The sequence below is a fragment of the Halichoerus grypus genome, chromosome X, assembly GCF_964656455.1.
Source record: "Halichoerus grypus chromosome X, mHalGry1.hap1.1, whole genome shotgun sequence".
NCBI lineage: Eukaryota > Metazoa > Chordata > Mammalia > Carnivora > Phocidae > Halichoerus > Halichoerus grypus.
Genome location: NC_135727.1, coordinates 117,458,456 through 117,480,838, shown reverse-complemented (window position 1 = coordinate 117,480,838; position 22,383 = coordinate 117,458,456). Strand labels below are relative to the sequence as shown.

Sequence of the window (22,383 nt, the reverse complement as noted above, 5' to 3'; positions counted from 1 at the left end):
GAGAAACTAGGTTTTGTTACATAGAAATTTTATTACTGACTTGGCTTGAAGGCAGTTGTTTTCTATGTGAGTCTTAAGATTCCACTTCCCACATCTTCCTTTTTTGGCTGCATGCTTGCTCTCTCATGTTCTTGATAATCTATTAATATTTTCATGAGACTATCTTCTTTTTAGAAGCTGAGCATGAAGTAAATTGATTATGAGTTTTCCTTGTAATGGTTTTTTTTTTTTAAGATTTTATTTATTTGACAGAGAGACAGCAAGAGAGGGAACACAAGCAGGGGGAGTGGGAGAGGGAGAAGCATGCTTCCGTCTGAGCAGGGAGCCTGATGCGGGGCTCTATCCCAGGGCCCTGGGATCATGACCTGAGCCTAAGGCAGCCGCTTGACTGACTGAGCCACCCAGGTGCCCCCCTTGTAATGCTTTTTAAAATGTAAGAGTTTTTGTGTAATAGTCTTAGCATACAAATAATGGACAGTTTAGAATTTACACCAGTATTTCCTGTAACACTATCCCATAACATGAACCTTTGTTGCAGTTTTGCTAGTTATTGGTGTAGACTTTGTGTGACTGCCAAATTCTTTTGGGCCAGTTGAAAAGCATCACTGAATTTTTAACAAAAAAGTAAATAATATATATCTTTTGGTATATTTCACTATAGGATGTTTAAATGGGGCCATATTACAAAAGTTATAAAAGTAATCATTTTATGAAAATGAGAGGAGTGTAGACATTTTAGTGCCATGATTAATGGCTTTAATAATTTTTGAAGAATAAGTCTTTAATCATCTCATTTTCACCTAAAATTTCTTTTCACAGTATATTATCCTTTTCAAAAGCTTTATTTGATCTCAAAAAGTGGTCACTCTCTCTTTAAAGGGGGATTGTTTATAGTGGAACACCACAAAACAGTTAAAATGAATGAACTAGAGCAGAGTTTTTCGATGCCAGCACTTTTGACATTTGGGGATGGGTAATTTTTTGTCATGGGGGCTGTCCTGTGCAATGTAGAATGTTCAGCAGTCCTGGGCTCTACCTAGTAGTTGCCAGTAGCCTCCACTCCACCCCATTGCGACAACCAAAAGGATCTCTAGACATTGCCAGATGTCCCTGGGGTGGGGGGAGGTGCACAGTGTCCCCAGTTGAGTGCCACTGAACTAGATTTTGTTTAAATCTCAGAAACACAATGTTGTGCTTAAAAACAAAAAGCTATTGCAAAAGATGCTCACAGTAACATGCCACTTACATGATTTTCAGTGTTCAAAACAGTAGTAAAATTGCTTATGGGTAAATCCATTTGTAATAATAAATATGTGCATGGAGTGGTACATAACAGTTTCAGGATAGAAGTTACCTCTGGGGAGAGAAGGAATGGGAATGAATGAAGGTATATTTATGACATTTTAATTTCAGCAAGAGAATGATCAGAAGCAAATCGACATATTATCGACTTAAATCTGACATTTTTTTCTGTATATTTACATGATCAATCTGTTTTGAACTCCTGCAGCATATCATATAACATTTGTTGTACTTTTAAACTATTGTCATAAATTTTAATTTACTGACATGCATTATTACCTACCACCAGATGTCATATAAAATATCCTCATATAAAGCAGGGGCCCAATGGACCGTTCTTAGATGACTGATGGAAATGCTCTCCTTCTTTGCTATAGATTCTTTTCCTTCCTGATATGGTCTGAAATACTTCACTTTGGTAGTTAATCTAACTTTTAATATTAGCAAACTATGGTAGTTTGTAGGTAATAAATAATACAAGTAACGAGATTTCTTGGAAAGCAATCTAGTTTTCATCATTTTGTATCCTGGTTAATAACTTGTATTTCTATGGTACTTGGCAAACACATGTTAGTTCCATTGTATCTACCTGCCATGGAATGTATCCTGTGCATGAATTTACTCCAATTTTATAATTTTGCTCATAATGTTAAAAATAATTTCTTTATTTTAGGTTTCTGTGACATAAGAGAATAAAGATAAAGATGGAAATAAGGAAATTTTTGCACATACTTTTAGGTGTATAAGTTTTATAACAGACATTAGAAAACTATTTGAACATTTTTATTGGTGATAACATATATTTTTGAGAAAAACACAGATGAGAAATAATGATGCCTCCCCAGTGTGGAGGTGTGTACGTATGTTTCAGAATATATCCTTCCCCCCCCTTTTTTTATTATGTTATGTTAATCACCATACATTACATCATTAGTTTTTGATGTAGTGTTCCATGATTCAGTGTTTGCGTATAACACCCAGTGCTCCATTCAGTACGTGCCCTTTTAATCCTTTTTAACAACAAAATTTACATCTATGGCTTGCGAAGGTGGTATAGCATGACCATGGATGAGAAATGGCCTCCAGAATCAGACTTCCTGGGTTTAAAATCTTAGCTCTATTACTTCTTAGTCATATGATCTTGGGGTAAGTTGCAGAGCCTCATTAAAACTCAGTGTTGAATCACCATGTTATACACCTGAAACTAATGTAACATTGTGTGTCAACTGTACTCAAAAAACAAAAACAGACAACCCCCCCCCCCCCCACAACTCAGTATATGCTCATCTATAAAATGAGCATGATGGTAAGATCCTCTTCAGTAAGTGATTTGAGGATTAAATGAGATAATACATCGGAAGCACTTAGCACAGGGCCTGGTGCAAAGTACTTAAATAATCTAAAATAAAGCTTGCTTTTTCAGGTACCATATTGGTCTCTCTGGTAACAACAGTGCCTACGGTTGTAGGGTTTTGCTCCTGCTGAAGGAGGCTCATGTCAATCTGTAAAAGAACTTAAGACAGTTGGGATATTTACGTACAAATCATGGATTGAAATATTTTAAAATACTTTAGTGTCAAATTGTATTTCCTGCTATTTGGATGAAGAAATAAAAAATTTCTCCCAAGGAATGGCTTCCTCAGGGAATAATTAATTACAGAATGAATTGTATAGTAAAACCTTGGGAATCCATGAATAGTAGAGTAAACTAAAATCACTATTTTTTTCTGTTTTCTTTTATAATGCATGTTGGATATTTTAAATTACAGAGCAAAACATTTAATGATTCCTGATACTTCCTTATAAAGTGTGTGATCAATTTAGAGAATTCATAATTCAAGTTATGTAATTGCATTTTAAATACCTTAGTAAATTTTACAATTGTTAATACCATTTAGTTGCTTTGCCAACATTTAATTTGTTTTTTTTTTAAAGATTTTATTTATTTATTTGACAGAGAGAGACACAGTGAGAGAAGGAACACAAGCAAGGGGAGTGAGAGAGGGAGAAGGGCTCGATCCCAGGACCTTGAGGTCATGACCTGAGCTGAAGGCAGACGCTTAACGACTGAGCCACCCAGGCGCCCCCCCCCCTTTTTTTTTTTTTTTTGCTTTGCCAACATTTTAAGGAACAGTTGATTCTGGCCATAAACCAGTGACTAGGGAGGGTGAGACGGTCACTAACTGGCAGGAGTAAGTTTTGGTTACAGATCTCTGTGTCCAGGATGGTTATTCAGTGATTGAGGCATGAATTTTATGAGGTGGAAATCTTGACAATACTGGAAGAAATATAGGTCCTCTGGATATTTTTCTATTTTTTACTACGCATAAAATTTCTTTTTCATTCTCTTTCTAATTTTTTTTTTTCAGCTGAGGAAATTTATTTTGGTAAATGTTAAATGCCTTGATATAGCTTGTTCACACATGGAGATAGCACAATTTAGGAACCTCTATCTTTTTGCATTTCAAAGTAATATAATTCCAATTTTGAGACAAAATTATGGGTGAGGTATGAAATTATCATTAATGGTTTACTTATATATTTTATCACATCCTTAGTTTGTTGTTCAGAATGTCAGCTTTTAACTAACTCATTGTTTAAACAAAGTAAGATACTGAAACAGTAGAAAATTATGCCTATCATGCTGACTACAGCTGGTGACATTCTGCTGCAGACGTTGTGGGGGCAATGGCAAGCTTTTGTGAATAAATTGAATTTAAAACACAGTTCTTTAGAGCTGTTTTTCATATATTTTTCTTCTTTGTCTACACCCATATTATGTGTAGCATCTCAGGGTGGTAGTACAAGTAATAAAACTTAGTGTATCATCTCTTACCTCTCCATTAAATACCCATGAAGAGATTTAAAAAAACCAAAAACATAAAATTTCTGTAAATTAAGAAACTAAAAATTGAAGATTGTTGGCAAAGTCCAGGGAGATGGATTGAAAAATACAGTCTTGAACATCATGCTCCTTATTCTACTTTCTGAACCAGACTAGAGTAAACTGTCAAAATGGAGTAGCAAAAGGCTTGGTTGGACCCATGCCCGCTGGAGCTGGAAACAGGTAGCCCTCTCATGGCGGTAACTATTATTTGACCCTGAGGGAGCTGGAGTTCTCTGTCCCCCAACTAGCCCACATCAGCACCTGTATTGCCAGATCTTTTCAGAGACTAAGCACCCCAAATACAGTATGGCAAGAAGCAGAGAAGGATTAGAAGCAGCAAGTTGCATCCTAGGATTCACAGACCCCCATGGCAAGGTGTGGTGAATGTAGAGGAGAGGGAACAGGATGTGCTAGGAAGGGTAGGTTCAGCAAACAGCTTATTCTGACAACTCTGCACAGGGGATTCAGCCTCAGCCCAGCCAACCCAATGAGAAGAATATTTGCTGGGAATCCAGGTTTTGACATTGGGCTCAGGTACATCAATCTGCTTTTGAAGCCCAGGTGGCTGAAAAACCCCAACTAGCCTTTCAGGTGCCAGGCCTAGTGAATCTCTTCCAATCTTAGCAGGGATGAGTTTAAAAAAAAAAAAAAAAGGCAGGGATGTGTACCTTATGAAAAGACATGGGAAGATAAGACACTGCTCTGAAGATTTAGAAGCAACACATAGTTCTAAAAATGATTTTTTGTAACAAGCAGATGCAGTCTCCTGAAGGAGAGCCAGGACGATATGACCTCTATAGTGAGAACAAGCTGAAACAAGGCAAAAATTGCTGAAGTCGAAGTCAGCTGAAATAAGATGATAGAGAAACCTAAAATGGAGGAAGTAAAAGAACAAAATTGATGTAGCAGTTTTGATTAATTCACTCATGAAATATTTATTGAACCTACTATGTGCCTGCTATTCTAGGCACTTATGCAATAGTGAATAAAACATACAAAGCAACTATGAAAGATCCAACCTAAAAGTTACAAGGTTTCTAGTGAAAAATATTAGGAAAACAGGTGTAGAAACAACCTTTAAGGTTGCTAGAAGAAAACTTTTCTAATTTCATTGATTTCCAGATAATATTAGTTCAACCCCCCCCCCCCTCTAGATATATTCTGGTAATTTAAAATTTTTATTCCAAGGAAAAGGAAAAGTCCTAATAGGATCTAGGCGGAAACAAAGTTATCTGTGTTGGAACAAAAATCAAATTGGCCTCAGACTTCATTTTCTTCCTCTTGGAAGGAGAAGAAAGTGTATGGAGAAGAATGAAGTACATGGATTTTGTTATAGACTTTTTACTCCTATGTGCTGGAAAGTTGCTTTAATAAACATACAAACCTACAATGTCTATGATGTGAATGGCATTTTCCAGGGCTTTGCTGTGCATACAACTTTACAGGGATCCTGAAGATGGTGGAGAACATAAGGTTGCCTTCCCAAGAATTCTATGCCTGCCAAGTTGCCATTCATGTGTGAGGACTTGCACACATGTAATGATTTGGAAAATAGGGTACTTCCTCAGAAAGCCACTCAAAGATGCACACTGAGCAAAAAATGCAAATCGAGCTCCAAAAAAATGTGAAAACCACAGTAGAAAAGGAATAGAGGTAAAGACTGAAGCCAATAAAATATATAAAGAAATATAGATTATGTATAACTGCTCATGTGTGTATAATTATAAATTAAATACAACAGCCAAAATCTATTCTCAAAAATAAATTATACAAAATGGTAAAAGAAGAACCAGGGTCTGTAATCCCAGATTAATTTAAAACAGGTCACAGTAGGGGCACCTGGGTGGCTCAGTCAGTTAAGTGTTCAACTCGTGGTTTTGGCTCAGGTCATGATCTCAGGGTTGTGGGATCGAGCCCCACGTAGGGCTCAGAATGGAGTGTGGTTGAGATTCTTTCCCCCTTCTTTTCCCTCCCCCTCTGCTGCTCCTCCTGTTCGTGCGTGTTCCCTCTCTTAAATTAAAATAAATAAAAAATAAATAAAACAGGTCACAATAATTTAAATTGATTCTGACATAAGAATCAACAGATCAATCATGTAGACTAGACTAGAAAGCTCTGAAAGAAAATCTGGAGCATATATGTAAGAATGCTAAGATACAACAAAGAACTAAAAATCTGTGGTAAAGGGGCACTTGGGTGGCTCAGTCGTTAAGTGTCTGCCTTCGGCTCAGGTCGTGATCCCAGGATGCTGGGATTGAGCCCCGCATCTGGCTCCCTGCTCCGCGGGAGGCCTACTTCTCCCTCTCCCACTCCCCCTGCTTTTATTCCCTCTCTCGCTGTCTCTCTCTGTCAAATAAATAAATAAAAATAAAATCTTAAAAAAAAAAAATCCATAGTAAAGAGTATTGGGAAAATCGATTCAGTATTTAGAATTATATTAAATATAGATTCCCTCACCATGTCATATATTAAATGACAGGTGGATCAAGTTTAAGGAAAGAAATTAAATCATTAAAATATTGAGACATAAATGTGGATGAATATTAACCATACTCAGGCTAAGTAAGGACTTTGAACACAAAAGTAGTGGACATAAAGGCATATATCAATAAATGTGACTATAATTATAAGTTATATTCAACAACAACCAAACCCTAAATAATTTAATGACCACAACAATCTGGGGAAGATATTTGTAACAAAATTTGGCAACAGGTTCACATCCATAACATCAAGAAAAATATTAAGCTTAGTAGACTTTTTTTCACTTACCAGTTGATAGAATGAAACTTCTCTGACCTCACTGATGTCTAAAGACTTTTTTCAGAGATTGTATTTACTATTGGCTATGGTTATAGAGTGTGTGTTCTTATATATTGCTGAAGGGAACTGTGAAATGATGTATTTTTGTATATCCACTTTGGCAGTATTAGGAGCCTTTAATGTTCGTACCGTTTGACCCAGATATATCACCTGCAGAATTTACTCTATGGAAATAAAGACACAGATGTCAAAGTATATGCACAGTTAAATAACAGTCCATTAAAAAATAATGGTTTTAAAAATTATTTAATGACAGATTAAAATATAGCTCATACAATATCAAGTGAAATAAAAACATGTAACACCGTACATAATATTACTATTCCAATTTGAGAAAAATTTACTGGGAAAAAATAAACCAAAATGCTAGCAATGGTTATACCTTTTATATTTTATGTTTTCTGTAATGAGTTTGTATTATTTTTATAAGCAGCTTGAATAAAAGTGAAATGTCAAATTCTTTCCAGCATTTTCTGCTCTTAAATGCATGTAGTTTCCACTAAACATTGAGTTGATTTTATATAGAAAACTTCATGTTTCACTCATTCTTTAAGTAAATATATAAACTGTATTGAGTAAATGAGAGAGAGAGAGAGAGAGAGAGTGTGTGTGTGTGTGTGTGTGTGTGTGTGTGTGTGTTGAGACAGGATTTCCATGGTATTGGTGAAAGGATGAATAATAAACATTTTATTTGACCCATTTTCAGGCAACTGTTTTATACAATGAATTCTATTTATGAGATGCCAGAAATTAATCAGTTTCTTTCTTGAAGATGATGTAAATAAGTTTGTTGTAAATGTAAATTTGTAGTCCTATCATGGGCGAATTAGAACTAAGGAAGACCTTTTATAAAATCAGACAACGTTAACACTTAGGATGCAATAGAAAGGTGCCTTGGCATGTGATATAATGAGTACTGGGTATTATATAAGACTGATGAATCACTGACCTCTAACTCTGAAACCAATAATACATTATATGTTAATTAATTAAATTTAAATTAAACAAGATACCTTGGGACTCCATTTAGAGTGCAATATAGGATGAAGCATGACTTGGAAGATCTCTCAGCTGAAATGTGAGCAGTTTTTGTTTTTTTTTTTAAGATTTTATTTTTATTTATTAGAGAGAGGGCAGGGGAGGGGTAGAGGGAGAAGCAGACTCCTTGCTGAGCAGGGAGCCTGATATGGGGCTTGACATGGGGCTCTACACGGGGCAGGATACCAGGACCCTGGGATCATGACCTGAGCTGAAAGCAGACCCTTAACCAACTGGGCCACCCAGGTGCCCTGAAATGTGAGCAGTTTTACTCCCTTCCTAGGTGCCTATCATGCTGCCTCTTTGTGTCTGGAGCCGAGTTTCCTGATAGTGTTTGTTCTTTCTCTTATGCCATTTGTAGTTTGCTGGCTAGAGCCTTTTGAAAAGGAGCAGTGTAAGAAAATGGTTATCACTGTGTTAAGAGGGAGTAGCATACCTCGCAGAGTTACCTGCTACCACCTGTACTAATATTCTAGCTGATCATCCCCCACATCACTTTGAATTTGCAGTTATTTGTTCCCAATAATGAAACACTTCCAATATCAGAAAGTACCTGGAAGGCTGAGTACAAATAAATTGTATCCCAGAAGCTGTCTGTACTCTACAATTCTATCAATCCTCCATTAACAACAAAAATGTAATACTCGTAAGAACCTTTTTCCTCAGTAGCCTATAGCACTTTCAGATGAATTTTTTTCTCCTATAACAAAGATGAAAGCTGGTATTTTCTTATTTCACGGGGCAGATGAGAAGCAGAAAGGGTTTGATTTTACAGACCTAGTTACGACTCAGGGTTTGTCGTTGAGCATAAGAATTTAAATGGTCATTCCTCCCCCCGCCCCCCGCTTTCATGATCCCCCTTTGCTTTTATAAACAACTAAAAAAAAGTGTTTATTTTTAATAAGTTAATGATTTATACCTTGTTATTGCCTGCTATTTTGTGCATTTTTAAAGCCTTTGTTTTGATGTGGGGACACTCTTTTATTAAAAGATTTGCTCCTACAGATCTGAAAGTGTACCCACTTAGAGTACAAAAAAGCAGACCTGAGTCATTCAGAAGACCTTTCTATATAACATGTTGGCTTTGAAGAATCTATATATTATTTTGCCAAAAGCTTTTTTTATTCCTTTTATAGACCAGAATTAGACATGAGTTATTTAACCTCATGGTGCTTAGTTCTGAGCATTTCCATTTCCTTTCCAGCCCTTATATTTTTTTGAAATGTTTCAGTTTAAAGTAGGGTTCTGCTCACAAACTACTTCTGTTCAGGAGACCGAAATAAGGGCAGGAGGGGAGGTAGTGATTGGTATTTGGCAGCAGATGTTTGTCTCTCTTTGGGTTTGAAATGACCATCAATAGGGGAGAACTGGTGAACTAGATAGTTTGTTAGGAAAAGTTAAGTGAAGGGAGGAGACTTTCTTTCAAGGGGAATTCTGCTACCATCAACTACCGAGTATTGTAGAAGCCTTTTCTCTGCTATAGAAGTCCAATTAAAATGTGTCCCTGAGTTTCAGAAGGAAGTACAGATGATGGTATATTTTATTGTCAGTCATCCTGACATTTTTGTGTAGCCTCAAGACCTCAACACTTCTGGTTTATCCATGGTCTATCACCATCTCTACTCTTCGTCCCCTTCTCTCTCCCCCTTATTTTTTTTCCTTTTCTGACAATGTCTGTAGGGTGGTAAGAAAGAGAATTTTGGAACCATGAAATGAGGGGCTGGGAAAGAAGACGATCTATTGGTTTACTTTCTGGTTTCTTGCTGTTCTGTCCCCAAATATACCCCCAGACAATTGGGATTCCCAGTTTTAGAAACACTGGGAAATGACTTTCTGCCTCTTTTTTCCTTTGCAGGAAACACATGAAATTGTGGCAATCAAGAAATTCAAGGACAGTGAAGGTATATATATATATATATTTTTTTTTTTTTTTTTTTTTTCCTTTTTGTATTTAGTCCTTGTGAATAGAATGTGGAAGAGATGGGATCTAGCTAACTAGACTTTGTTCCTGGAATTTTAAAGTGTCCATCTCAGAAAGTGAGTATAGCTTATTTATTATCATGTTTTGCTTTGAAACATTTGGCTCTTTCTGTGTGGATCTTTTCATATTTCATGATATTAGAAAATTTATCTTCTATTTTAAAGTACAGTCAACATTGTGGAAATCTTGCTTCAAATGCTGGGTAGAAGGCATGCTATTTATGCTATTCCTTAATATTATTAAAATGAGAAAACTGATTTGAAATAAATACTTTTGTGAGTTCACACAAGTAGTAAGTGCTGTTTGAAGGGCTTTGGTATTGGTTACTGTGATCTCCGGTTTCTAGTCAATTAGAAATACAAGGATAAGTGGTATGTAGATGGTACCAAGAAAGTGATTATATATTTAAAATAACTCATTGGAAGAATAAAACCTTTTCAAGAAGAAATACCATAGTTGGAGTCCTTGGTTACATCCAGACCATTTCAGATGGAGTATTAAAATTACCCTATGCTGGGCAAGAAAATTTAAAATAAAGCACTAAAAAAAAATAGTGTACAAAATATAAATAAATAAAGCATTTCAGTAGTTCATTAGGTTTTAAATCTAGACTATTGGCCATCTAAAGATAGCCAAGTAGAAAAATTTACCATGAAGGCACACATGGCCTTTCAGAAGCTCTAGGCAGCATTTCCCCAATTTTTTTTTCCTACAGAGACCCACAGAAATACTTTTTTACATTCTAATCCAGTATCCACATACATAATGTCCTATATATAACTGAAGCAAAAATGTCACAAAACTATTACACTAACGTGAGGTTCTTCGTTTTCTGTTCTTTCCTGCTCATATAAATTCACATAAATGCCTATTTGTGGCATCAGATAACATTGATTTTTACCACTGAATCATAACCTACTTTGAAAAAGAGCGCTAAGAGGCCCCGGCATAGCATTAACTTTCCTGTCTAACTGCACGTATGACAATGGCAGTCATAGCCTACCTCCGTCAGCACACATTGACTAAGTACTGTAAGACACCAGCCTCTATAGTTGTGAACAGTTTCATCACTCCTACTTTAGACACTTAGTAAACATTAAATAACCAAAAGGGCTCACTAACAAATAACGAAGTCCTGGGGTAGATTCAGTAGTATTTGATATAACCCACCTCTGATGTGCTGGTTATGTGGAGCACATCACATCATCTGGGAAACCTTAGCAGCCATTGTCTTGCCAGCCTTAAAGAGAAGGCAATAAAAAATGCTTTTTAGCTTGTTCTAAAGAAAAAAAAAAAAACCTGCTTCAAATGATGGACCTGTAGTCTAACAGGAAACAATAGCCCCAGGCCAGTCCACTCTGAGACCATTGGCAATGAGCTCTTTGAGCAGTGGCTTTGGGCTAACCACAGGTGGCCAAGAGACAAATGGTGATCTACTAAAAAGAGTGGTTGCAACAGTAGATCAAAGCATAACCTTTGCCTTCGTGTAAAGACTTCTGGCTGTGCATTCATCTTGTAAGGCAAACCGTCAAGCATTGGTTACCACCAAAAATAATAATTGTCACGAAGTTTTTGAAAGGCAGTACAATCTAGGTCATGTATGCCATTGCTTTAAAAAAAAAAAAAACAACTAAGTGCCATATTCTTCACAATCCCTGTTCTGTGCATACCTATTCTTAGCTTCAGTTAAACAATGTGTTTGTACCTGTGTGCTGATACCTTCAGAGTGGTAATCAATAGCATATCTGTTGAAATTTATTGAGCACTGAGCCAGATGCTGTAAGAGACATGAGGGTAAATCAAGTGTGCGTAATTTCAGGAAGCTTAGTAGAATTAAGACCTGTAAATAAAGAGCAGTAAAACAGAGTAGAAAGCAGTCAGTGCCTGAATGAATTTGAATAATTTTGAGGCAAGAGACATTGTTTCTAGCTGTGGCATCCAGAAAGTGTATGAATAGTCTAGACATTATACGAAACATTTGATCAGCCTTCATTTCTGTGTGCTGAGAAAGCATGAATCCCCTCTGCCCTCATCTCTGCCAGACCATTATTAGTTACCATACCTTACGGACACGCAACCTTATCACCCAGCCACCTAGCAGACGGACACCTTTGTAGGACCACCCATATATACTTCTAGAGGGATACTTCCTTAACATTTCTATGATAGAATCTGAAGACATGCAATTATTCATAACTTTTTCGTTCCAGTTCTGTTCTAGGCACACTTTCCTACTGTTTCCAGCTCTCCCTGGGAGATCTCATACTCTTCTTTTCTGCCTTTACCCTTTTCCTCTTACCTGAGTAGAATCTTGCTTAATAGAAGTAAGGGAACATGTGCGGTGAACAGTCCTTTTGGAATGTGAAGTGCACATAGATAGTTCAGTACAGATGAGAATGTCCATTCAACCCCTGTGGAAACCACTTAATTCTGAACCATTTATCACCTTAAATTTCAGTCAGGACAATTCTAACAAAAATAGAGTTTCATCATAATATCCTTATTGTCATATAGCTCTCGTTAATTTCGTTTATTAGTTACTCTGAAAATATTCTGTTGATATTATGTTAGTGAATTTTCTAAACCCAATGTTTAAAAATCTTTGTGAAGATCATGACATAATCCTATAAAAACATTGTTACACTGAAATAGGATCTGAACTTGGTCTGATTTGCATTCAAGCTAGTCAAGTATTCTCATACTGATGCTATCAAGGGATATTTTATGAGAGAATATATTCTGTTAGCTTTAAGAGATTGTGATCATGTCCTATTTTCTTAGTAAATTCATATATATCTACAAATTTGTATAAAATGTTTTTGAAACTACATTTTAAGGTAGACCACTATTTAATTCAAGCTGTCCTTGTTATCCCAGGATAATAGATGCTTATCTAAAATCGGAACCAAACTTTAATAGTAAATAAAAGGTTAGACTGGGGAGTGCCTGGGTGGCTCAGTTGGTTAAGCGACTGCCTTCGGCTTGGGTCATGATCTCAGGGTCCTGGGATCGAGCCCTCTCCCACTTCCCCTGCTTGTGTTCCCTCTCTCGCTGTCTCTCTCTTCTGTCAAATAAATAAATAAAATCTTAAAAAAAAAAAAAGAAAGGTTAGACTGGGACTTTAGGTTGGGAAAATGGAACAAAAATTATAAAAATAAGTTTATCTTATAGTTACAGTTTGGATTATAATAGCAACTATGTGCTATTTCTTAGAAAAAAAAAATCAAGTGTTACCTTTTTTGGGAGAGGGGCAATTTTTACAGTAAAACTGTAGGCTAAGTCAATGAATGACTTTCATAATAAAAAGAGGCTCATTAAAAAAATACACCAAAGGCTTTGTCAGTTTTCCCTTTGTCTGTCCCCGTCTTTCTGTCTTCATCCTTGTCAGTTTTTTACTCTCCAGTTATTAGCTGTTACAACTCTGTCAGATCAATTGTCAGTGTCTTTTGTCTATGATTTTCCTCGAAAGACTGACATACTGGGTGAGGATAAAAACTCATGTTAAAATGGAGGACTTGTGTGAGTGATGACATTTTTATCTGAGATCTCTTCATTAGTTAATATTGTTTTGTTTTGATGACTTTTGCTTCTTTATTCATCATCATCAATGTAGAGTTTCAGATAATTAATTCTTTTTTTTTGAGAGAGAGAGCACACACATGCGAGTGGTGGGGAATGGGCAGAGGGAGAAGGAGAAAGAGAATCTTAAGCAGCCTCTAGGCCTAGCATGGAGCCCGAAGCATGGCTTGATCTCATGACCCATGAGATCACGACCTGAGCCAAAACCAAGAGTCAGACGCTTAACCGATTGAGCCACCCAGGCACCCCTATGAGTTTGTCTATTAATATAAGTTCCCACAAAGAAACATTAACTATAAACACCTAATCAACCAGGAGTCTTCATAGAATTAGTTCTACTTAGTATTTGGATTTTCTGAGAAGAGAAAAATGACCACAGACCAAAAAGTTACTAGAAATGATTTAGTTGAAAGATATTTTTTGGACTATGTATAATGATAAATTTAGCCTAATTCATCTACCCTTCCTATAACTCCAATTTTGTACAATGAGATTTGATGTTCAGATGATAATCTTCTATCACTGTTGGAAGATCATTCTCATGCACACACATGTACAAATGTCTGCCATCCTCAATTTATTGAATAATCCAAGAGCCATGATTTAGCCTAGATAGATTTGAATTAACAAGAATTAAAAATGTCTGTTCATCTTTTACTTGAGGAGGTCCTGTGATCTAGGATTTATTTTTGACATACATTTGGATCTTCTGGTGCGACATCTTTAGCTTCTTAGGACTTTTTAGTCTTTCCCTAAAAGTACAGGTGATGGGGTGAGGAGGGATCCTCCCATTGTCACTGGGCCTTGGTACATGGCAAGGAGGCTGATTCTGAGGGAGCTGTATAGCAGTCCATAGTTAAGATGGAATTTAGGTTGTGCCTCTGCTTGCATTTCATATCCTGCTTATCTTTTCTGTAGATAAATATTTTTTCTCTTGGAATGGACATATTTATTCTTTTTAAACATGAGAAAATGTTTAATTGGTCATCCCTTCTTCTCTCCAGTTTATTTCATCATTATTTTTACCCAGACTTTAGAAAGCTCTAGCCTGATCTCTGGTTTGAGGAAACTCTGATCTCATTCTGTATAATGATACAAAACAAGAGTTCATAGTCTTTGGTCCTTAAATTCAAAAACCTGATTTCTCTGTAAATGAGGCCTTAAAACAAACTTTCCTACCTTTGGTTAAACAGAGAATTCAGTTAACTAAGCTTGAGCGTTCTGGCTCGTCATGATTTCACCACACTTCTTTTAATGTCCAGAATGGATCTCTTTCAAGCTTCAGGGATTCTTCTAGGATTTGATGAGCATTTGTACCTTTCATACTTTAATAAATTTCTGTTGTGCTCTACCCGGCCTTCATTGCCGAAGATTTAAGGATTTTCATCTTTTTTGGTATATATGATAGCAGTACCGCCATTCAGCCCCCCCGGCCATGTTAATTGCCCTCTTGTTGGTATTCCTTCTTTAGTCAGGGCAACCAGACTCAAACATGGTATCCTTATGGTTTTGTACAAAGATGGGTTGGCTTTTTCCCCCTCCATTGTACCCGTTTAAAGGTCCATTTTGGGGGGCCTCTTTGGCTATACAAGAATGTCAGGTTTGTGATTTCATAAAGTAGGTTACAGCTATTTCTGGATTTCTTTTTCAAGTGCACAGTTCTTTAAAAATAGAGTTACAATAGAGTTTCTGCTCATCTTTAGATTTTTCTCTTTTTATTACTTACTTTGCATTTCTTTTGCTCCTGTGATTTTTTTTTTTTCTTAAAAATTGTTTTCTTTTACTTTAGTGAATCTCCCTTCTTGATTTTTAGTGTGTTAACTTGCCTAACTGGCAAGCTAAAAGTAGGTTAGTTCTTTGTTTTTTTTCTTACTTAGCGTCCTTTTTCTACCCTGCCATTTAATCATCATTCAAAAGAATTTATGTAACATTGTCAGACTTGCTGCCCGGACTAAGCTAAACACCCTCACTGGTAACTGATGACCAGGTCCATCAACGTGCACATAAGTAGGACTTGCATGGAAGCACCAGGTCTTAGAGCTGGAAGCACCCTCAGAATCATCTAGTAGAAGTCTGACTCCAGTTTACAGCCAAGGAATCCAAGGCCCAAAGGTGCATAGCTAGTATGTAATTAACTGGGAAAGATGCAGACCTCAAGATCTTTGTCGAGTTTTTCTTGGACCCATACCATATTGCTTTGCCACTCCGCTAAGCAGTAGCAGAGTGCAGACCTGCACTTGGGTGTTCTGACTCATTCTCTAAAGCTTGCTCACTATCTTACACCATGTTGCCTATGTCCCTGTGTTCTACTTAGTGTGGCATTCCCTTCACTCATCCTGAGGAAGTTATTCTTTCTAGACTTGGTTTCTTCATTTGTAAACTGGAGAAGCCTAGCCTAAATAAAGAATCCACAGGATTATTTCAACTGGGAGGCAGGGATTTTTGTGCTCATGTCAGTAGGCTGTGCTATCACCTTTGAAAAACTGCCTTGCTGAAGAGCTTGGCTACTTTCTGAACCTGAGGTGAGAAGCATGTGTAAGTGGAATGTGTATTGCCTTTCCCCATTATCTCATCATTTAGTCACAGTTTTGTCCAAGTACAGAGTAAGCCAGGAGCCTTAAAAGTACTTAGAGAAACAAAAATGGTAGGATAGACCAAGTAATGAAGAGTATGCGTTTTGCTTGCACTTAGGGAATTAATAACTCCACTTCCGGCCTGTTCCCATTCACTGCATTCTTAGTGCCAAAGTGCTTACTTCAACTTTTACTATCTGTGACAGGCATACATTAGAGGAACCTTCATTTCCTAAAATAGATAGGCAGCTCAAATGAGGTGGTTTTGGCCCCATATGCTAGGTGATTTTGTGAGCTGCTTTTCGAAGATTCATTTCTCTTTCTTCTCTAGCCATTTTTTATGTAGAGTTGGTATAGATTTGAATGATGTCTGTATAACGAAGTAGCAAAATTCAGTGAGGTTTATGCTCATAATCAATGAGATTTTAATGGAAAGAAGTCATTGATTATTAGATTTGGAAAAAGCCATGGGATTTTTTTAGGGTGTGTGTGGGTGGGGAGGGTGCCCATTTATTTAGTTATTTTATGAATGAAAAGTTAAGTGGCTTGCCCAACATCATATTTCACAGTGTTGGTTCATTAACAGGATCCAAACTCCAGGTCTCCCAAATCCTATTCCAGCATTCCTTCTTCTAAAGCCATTCTACTTCAGCCATTCTGAGGTGGCTCAATCTGTTAGCAAAGTGAAACTGCCACAAGTTGCTAATAATACAAAGCTCCCTTATTTCAGTTGCTTTTCGGGTGCCAAGAATTCACCAAGCATTTGACTAGAAAAGATACACCAGCTGTATTTACTTTTGACTTGTTTGCAACATTTCATTTGTACCCAGCTCCAGCAGAGCTTATGGATATTGTTAATGAATGGTTAAGTATATATATATGTGTGTTCTTGACCCTTAGTACTTTCAGTTTTTTTGAGACTCCATATTTTATAATCACATATTATGGAAGACAACCAGGCATGGAGATGAATAGGGGAAAATAAATTTAGTTTGTCTTACTGCCTGAAAAGCTGCCCTCTCAACCTTCTAGAGATAAGATTGAAAGCATTGTACTCAAAACTGAGAGGGCGAAGGGCCTCTTGTTTGCCATCACTTTGCTGCTTCCCAAGAATGAGAGCGAAGATTTCCTCATGGCACCAGCGAAAGCATTTGTGTCAGAAGTATTTAGTGATCCCTTCTTTGTGCCAGGTGCAGTCCTAGGTGGTTGAGTGTATATTGTTGAACTGCAGAACTTTGGCCTGTCCTCTAAGAGCTCTTGGTTTAGCAGGGGTAGCCACCTGTAAGCAAAACAATCTATAAATAAAAATGGTGAGAAGGTCTGCGAAAGAAAAGTTCAGAGTAGTGTGATAAGGAATAATAGGGATGAAGGCCTGCTTTGGTTTAGTGATCTAGGCAAAGCTTGTGAGGAGCGCTATTTAAACTGAAACCCAAAGAAGAGCCAGCCCTGTAAGGAGTCTGGGTTGTAGAATGCGAGTTCTAGGCAGAGGGAACAAGTTCAAAGGCCCTAAGGTTGAAAAAATAAAGTTGGGGCTGTTTTGGGAACTGAAAGACTAGCATGAGGGAGGGGAAGGAAGGATATGAGATGGGGATGGAAAAGCAGACAGGAACCAGGTCATGAGTAATCAGTATATTTGTCTGTATTGAATTATTTCCTTGTTGGAAGATCATTTGCTTTGTATTGAGACCTGTGTGGCATTCTGTGTATTAGAGATAGGTGAACTTTAGTTTGATTATCCCAGTCTTGAAAGTAACCCAGATGGGGTAGCAGAGAAGCAGGTTATGAGCCTACCTCATAACACTAAAGGCTTTCTAGCGTTCCCTACATTTTAGCCATTCTAAAAGTCACAAAACACCACTTCTCTGGCTTAGCCGCAATTTGCAGAACAGCTGGACCTCTGTCCCACCACAGTCCTCTAAGCCACTTTGGGAAGTCCCCTGATCACACCTCGTACATTCCCCCTACTGCCAGGTGGCCCCTGCGGTGTCATATTCTTTTCCCCTGACAGGCGGGCCCTGTGAGTCCCCAGTTCCCAATTGACCCCCCTGGTGTGGGCTGGGCTGGCTCACTGCTTATGCCACTGTTGGCCTTTGTTACTGCTAGTTCTTGCTTTCTGATAAGCAGTATCTTTCTCTGTCCTTTTCTAATCTCTGCTCCAGCATTCCCCAACAGTTTTTTTTTTTTTTTTTTTTTTTGCTGAAGTAAGGAGAATATTTCACTTGTGTAACCAGTTCACAAAGGAGTGTTGACTTTATGTTCCCTGTCTGTTACAGGTACTGTGGTGCTACAAAGCCCCTGCTTTTATTACTGTCTCTTTATTCTTTAAACTCAGTTTGAATGGGGGCTGAGAAATGGGCTGAGAAGTACTCCTGGTTCCTGATTTAGAATCTTCCGTCCCCCATTTGGAGGGAAGATTCAGCCCCTTTTTTCTTGTGTATCTTGCTTAGGAAGCATTTCTCCCTAGAAGGCATTTTCATCTTTCTCACCTTCATCCCCAAACTCCATTTTCTTCCTGAGGGAGGTTAGATATGACTGAACCTGAGAATCACAAGACTTAGACTCTCAAGCTAGGATTTTGACTCTGACCCCAAACCTTGGGGACAAATGTGTTTTAGAATTTATAACTTCTGGGTTTTAGAATGGAAATATGGCATGCTACTTTAGCATTTTGTAATCAGATACTATTTCTAAAGCAAACATATGAATATTCATACTAAGTGGGATAAACAAAGAATATAAGTGGTCTCGTGTCCGTTCAGGTTTTACTTCTAAAGAGATTTGCCATAAACTTAGAAAAAGTGTTCAGTCTTTAGACTGATTTTTGAAGTTGCATATAAAGGATTATGAACCTGTGTTCTTGTGTGTGTGCACACATATATGTGTATATGTGGACATGGTAGTTAGAATTTCTTTTTTTTTTTACATCTAAACCAACTCTTAACTTTATTTTTTTTTATTTTTTTATTTTTTTTTTTAAAGATTTTATTTATTTATTCATGAGAGACAGAGAGAGAGAGAGAGAGAGAGAGAGGCAGAGGGAGAAGCAGACTCCCAAGGAGCAGGGAGCCCGATGCGGGACTCGATCCCAGGACCCTGAGATCATGACCCGAGCCGAAGGCAGACGCCCAACCATCTGAGCCACCCAGGCGCCCGGTAGTTAGAATTTCTAGGCTAAATCTGAAGGTATCATAAAAACTCATTTAAAATAAAGTATTACCTTCCCTACTCCCCTGCCAATTCATCCATTAGAGTTAATGTGATTTCTGTCCTTCCTCCATGCCTGGGGGAGCTATCATGAATGAATTTGATGACATGGAAGAGTATATTGGTTCAGCATAAGTTCTCCATCCCAGTACGGCTACACCATCTGGGATGGACAGATGGACATGCCACAGGAAGACAGCAGGAACCTCTAGCAGCTGCTGCTCAGAGAGATCAGACACTCTTAGAAACCCCTGCAACTTGACTGTGAGCTGCACTGTGGGTGCCTGGTACGTGACCTCTGCTCACTGAGGTGCCTCACGTGCAGCCTGAAGAAGAACATGCTCTTTTAAGCCAAAACTACAGGCCAAAGTTAAAAACATCAGCTGCTACAGCTGCTGCGTAGAGGCTCCTCTGCACACCGATATAGTTGATGCCTTCTTACCCTTTTAAACTCCTTCTTTCTCAGTATGTAGTGTTAGAATGAAAATGACAGTGGATTCATATGTCGTATCTGTCAGTCTCTGTTTACACATATACTTTGCAATACACAGTATAAGAAAACACAAGCAGAAAATTAGGTTCCTGCTGGTCAAGTAAGCATTTTCTTCTGTAAGATGCTAATTCTTGATCCTTTCAACAAGAAAATGTGATACTTAATCTTCCATCCTTGAACTTCTTATGCAGAAGTACTCAAAGTGGAAAGTGAAATTGGTATGTTTTCACTGTTCTTAGAATTTTTTGAACAGTAGCTTGAAAGCTTTAATTTTACTCTATTCACCATTGTTTACATTCTAGAAAATGAAGAAGTCAAGGAAACGACTTTACGAGAGCTTAAAATGCTTCGTACTCTCAAGCAGGAAAACATCGTGGAGCTGAAGGAAGCCTTTCGTCGGAGGGGGAAATTGTACTTGGTGTTTGAGTATGTTGAAAAAGTAAGTCACTAATTGATAGTATGGAGATTTGCCTGATTCTTCTTTTTTTTTTTTAACTTTTATTTTATTTTTTAAAGTAATCTCTATACCCAGCGTGTGGCTCAAACTCATGACCCTGAGATCAACAGTCGCATGCTCTACCTCCTGAGCGAGCCAGGCGCCTCTGCCTGATTCTTTTATTTAGGGTTGTTTCTGACAGTATTCAAGGAGGCATTATTATCTAGTGTGTTTTGTCAATGTACTCAAAATCTCAGTATTTTAAAAATGAAGTTATTATCCATAATCATTAGAAGCCCTGAAATATATTGAAGTATTTTGTGCAATTTAACTATACAGAGATCATCCTACATTTTTCTTTTTTTTTTTTTTAAGATTTTATTTATTTATTTGACAGAGATTGCGAGAGAGCACAAGCAGGGGGAACAGTAGAGGGAGAGGGAGAAGCAGGCTCCCTGGCAAGCAGGGAGCCTGATGCTGGTCTCGATCCCAGGACCCTGGGACCATGACCTGAGCCGAAGGCAGATGCTTAACGACTGAGCCACCCAGGCGCCCCTCATCTTACACTTCAACAGTGAATTAGTTTGGCTTCTGATGTTTTAGAATCAGTGTTCAACAATTAATTTTTTGGGCTTGGTTTATTTAAATTAAACCTAGGCAAGGCCTCTGAGGGAGAGACAAGTAAATTGACAGTGATGACATACGATGTCAGAGGTATGTAAGTCAGCCTGCAAGCATAGGATGGCTGCCTAAATCAGACCTAGAGTGGCAAATGAGTGGGCTCATGGAGCAACCTTTTGTGAATTGCCAGTGCTTTGGCTTTAAGGGAAGAAGATGTGCCAGGAGGCATAAGGTGAGGCTTGAGGAGATAGATGAGGCCACAAATAAGGAATTGGAAGCATGGGAGAAGAGTGGAAAAGTATACACAGTTCAGATTGTCTGCATATTTGCTTTAGTATTTTTTTTTTTAAATTGGTAACTATTAGTGACAATTTTAATGTTGTGTGGCCTAGGGGCAAGTGTATGCTACAGTAATCAATATGTGTGTCTTTGAATTTCTTTGAGGGCAGCTGCCCTACAGTGCTTGGTTATTGTCCAAAACTGAAATAATTACCTTAACAAGAGTAGAATAAACTGGAGCCAGATGGACCTTTTAGAGGTTTTCTTGATGAATAAATATGTGGCTCCTGATTTCCTGTTATTATCAAACAACAGTAAAAATGATTACTTTTATTAAATTTCACTTCTTGAATACATGTCTCTGTAGGACTCTACATGATAAAATGAGGAATTTCTAAATTATAAAATGAGGCTTTCTAAAGAAGGTGAAGACTGGGGAGGGTTATGTTTGCCAGCTGCTTTCTGTTGCATAAATGACAGTGTCCCACCACCATCATCATTACAAAATAGAAAGCAGTGTTGCCAAGGTGATGGACCAGGAATGTGGCTTTTGATTTAATTCAGCCTTTACAAATTATTTTTCTAATGAAAATAAATAGACATAGTAACTTCATTTCAAGCAAATCTTGAAGAGTATTATAAGTTTCTTTGTCATTTTAAAACACTTTATGTTTCTTTTACAAAATCTGCTTAAAGGTTTCTTTTTCTTTTCCTTTCTTTCTTTTCCTTTCTTCTTTCTCTCTCTTTCTTCTTTCTTTCTTTCTCTTTTTTAAACGAAGACAGATCTTTATTTTTTTGACGGGGTGAGGAGGGGAAGAGGGAGAGGGAGAATCCCAGGCAGGCTCCATGCCCAGCGTGGAGCCTGACACAGGGCTCGATCCTACAGCCCTGAGACCATGACCTGAGCCGAAATCAAGAGTTGGACACCTAACCAACTGAGCCACCCAGGTGCCCCTTAAGGTTTCTTTTCCTGTATCAATTTAGGTGTTTTCCTAAGGGAACTTCCCCACCAAAATTAAACTGAAATTTGATACTTATTAAAAAGTTATAAAAAAGGATTGCTGTAAAAATCAGAAGCTCTGGGGCACCTGGGTGGCTCAGTCGTTAAGCGTCTGCCTTCAGCTCAGGTCATGATCCCAGGGTCCTGGGATCGAGCCCCACATCGGG

The 22,383-nt window shown here is 37.7% G+C and overlaps 1 protein-coding gene across 2 annotated transcripts in view; it reads left to right on the top strand.

Moving 5' to 3' along the window:
* The window catches only part of CDKL5 (cyclin dependent kinase like 5), a 198,550-nt gene that overhangs the window by 124,248 nt on the left and 51,919 nt on the right, over nt 1-22,383 (top strand). For both annotated transcript variants that reach the window (XM_078065480.1, XM_078065479.1), the window contains exons 4-5: nt 9,906-9,951; nt 20,183-20,319. In XM_078065480.1, the coding sequence (XP_077921606.1) occupies nt 9,906-9,951; nt 20,183-20,319 (183 nt within the window). The remainder of the gene's footprint in view (nt 1-9,905; nt 9,952-20,182; nt 20,320-22,383) is intronic.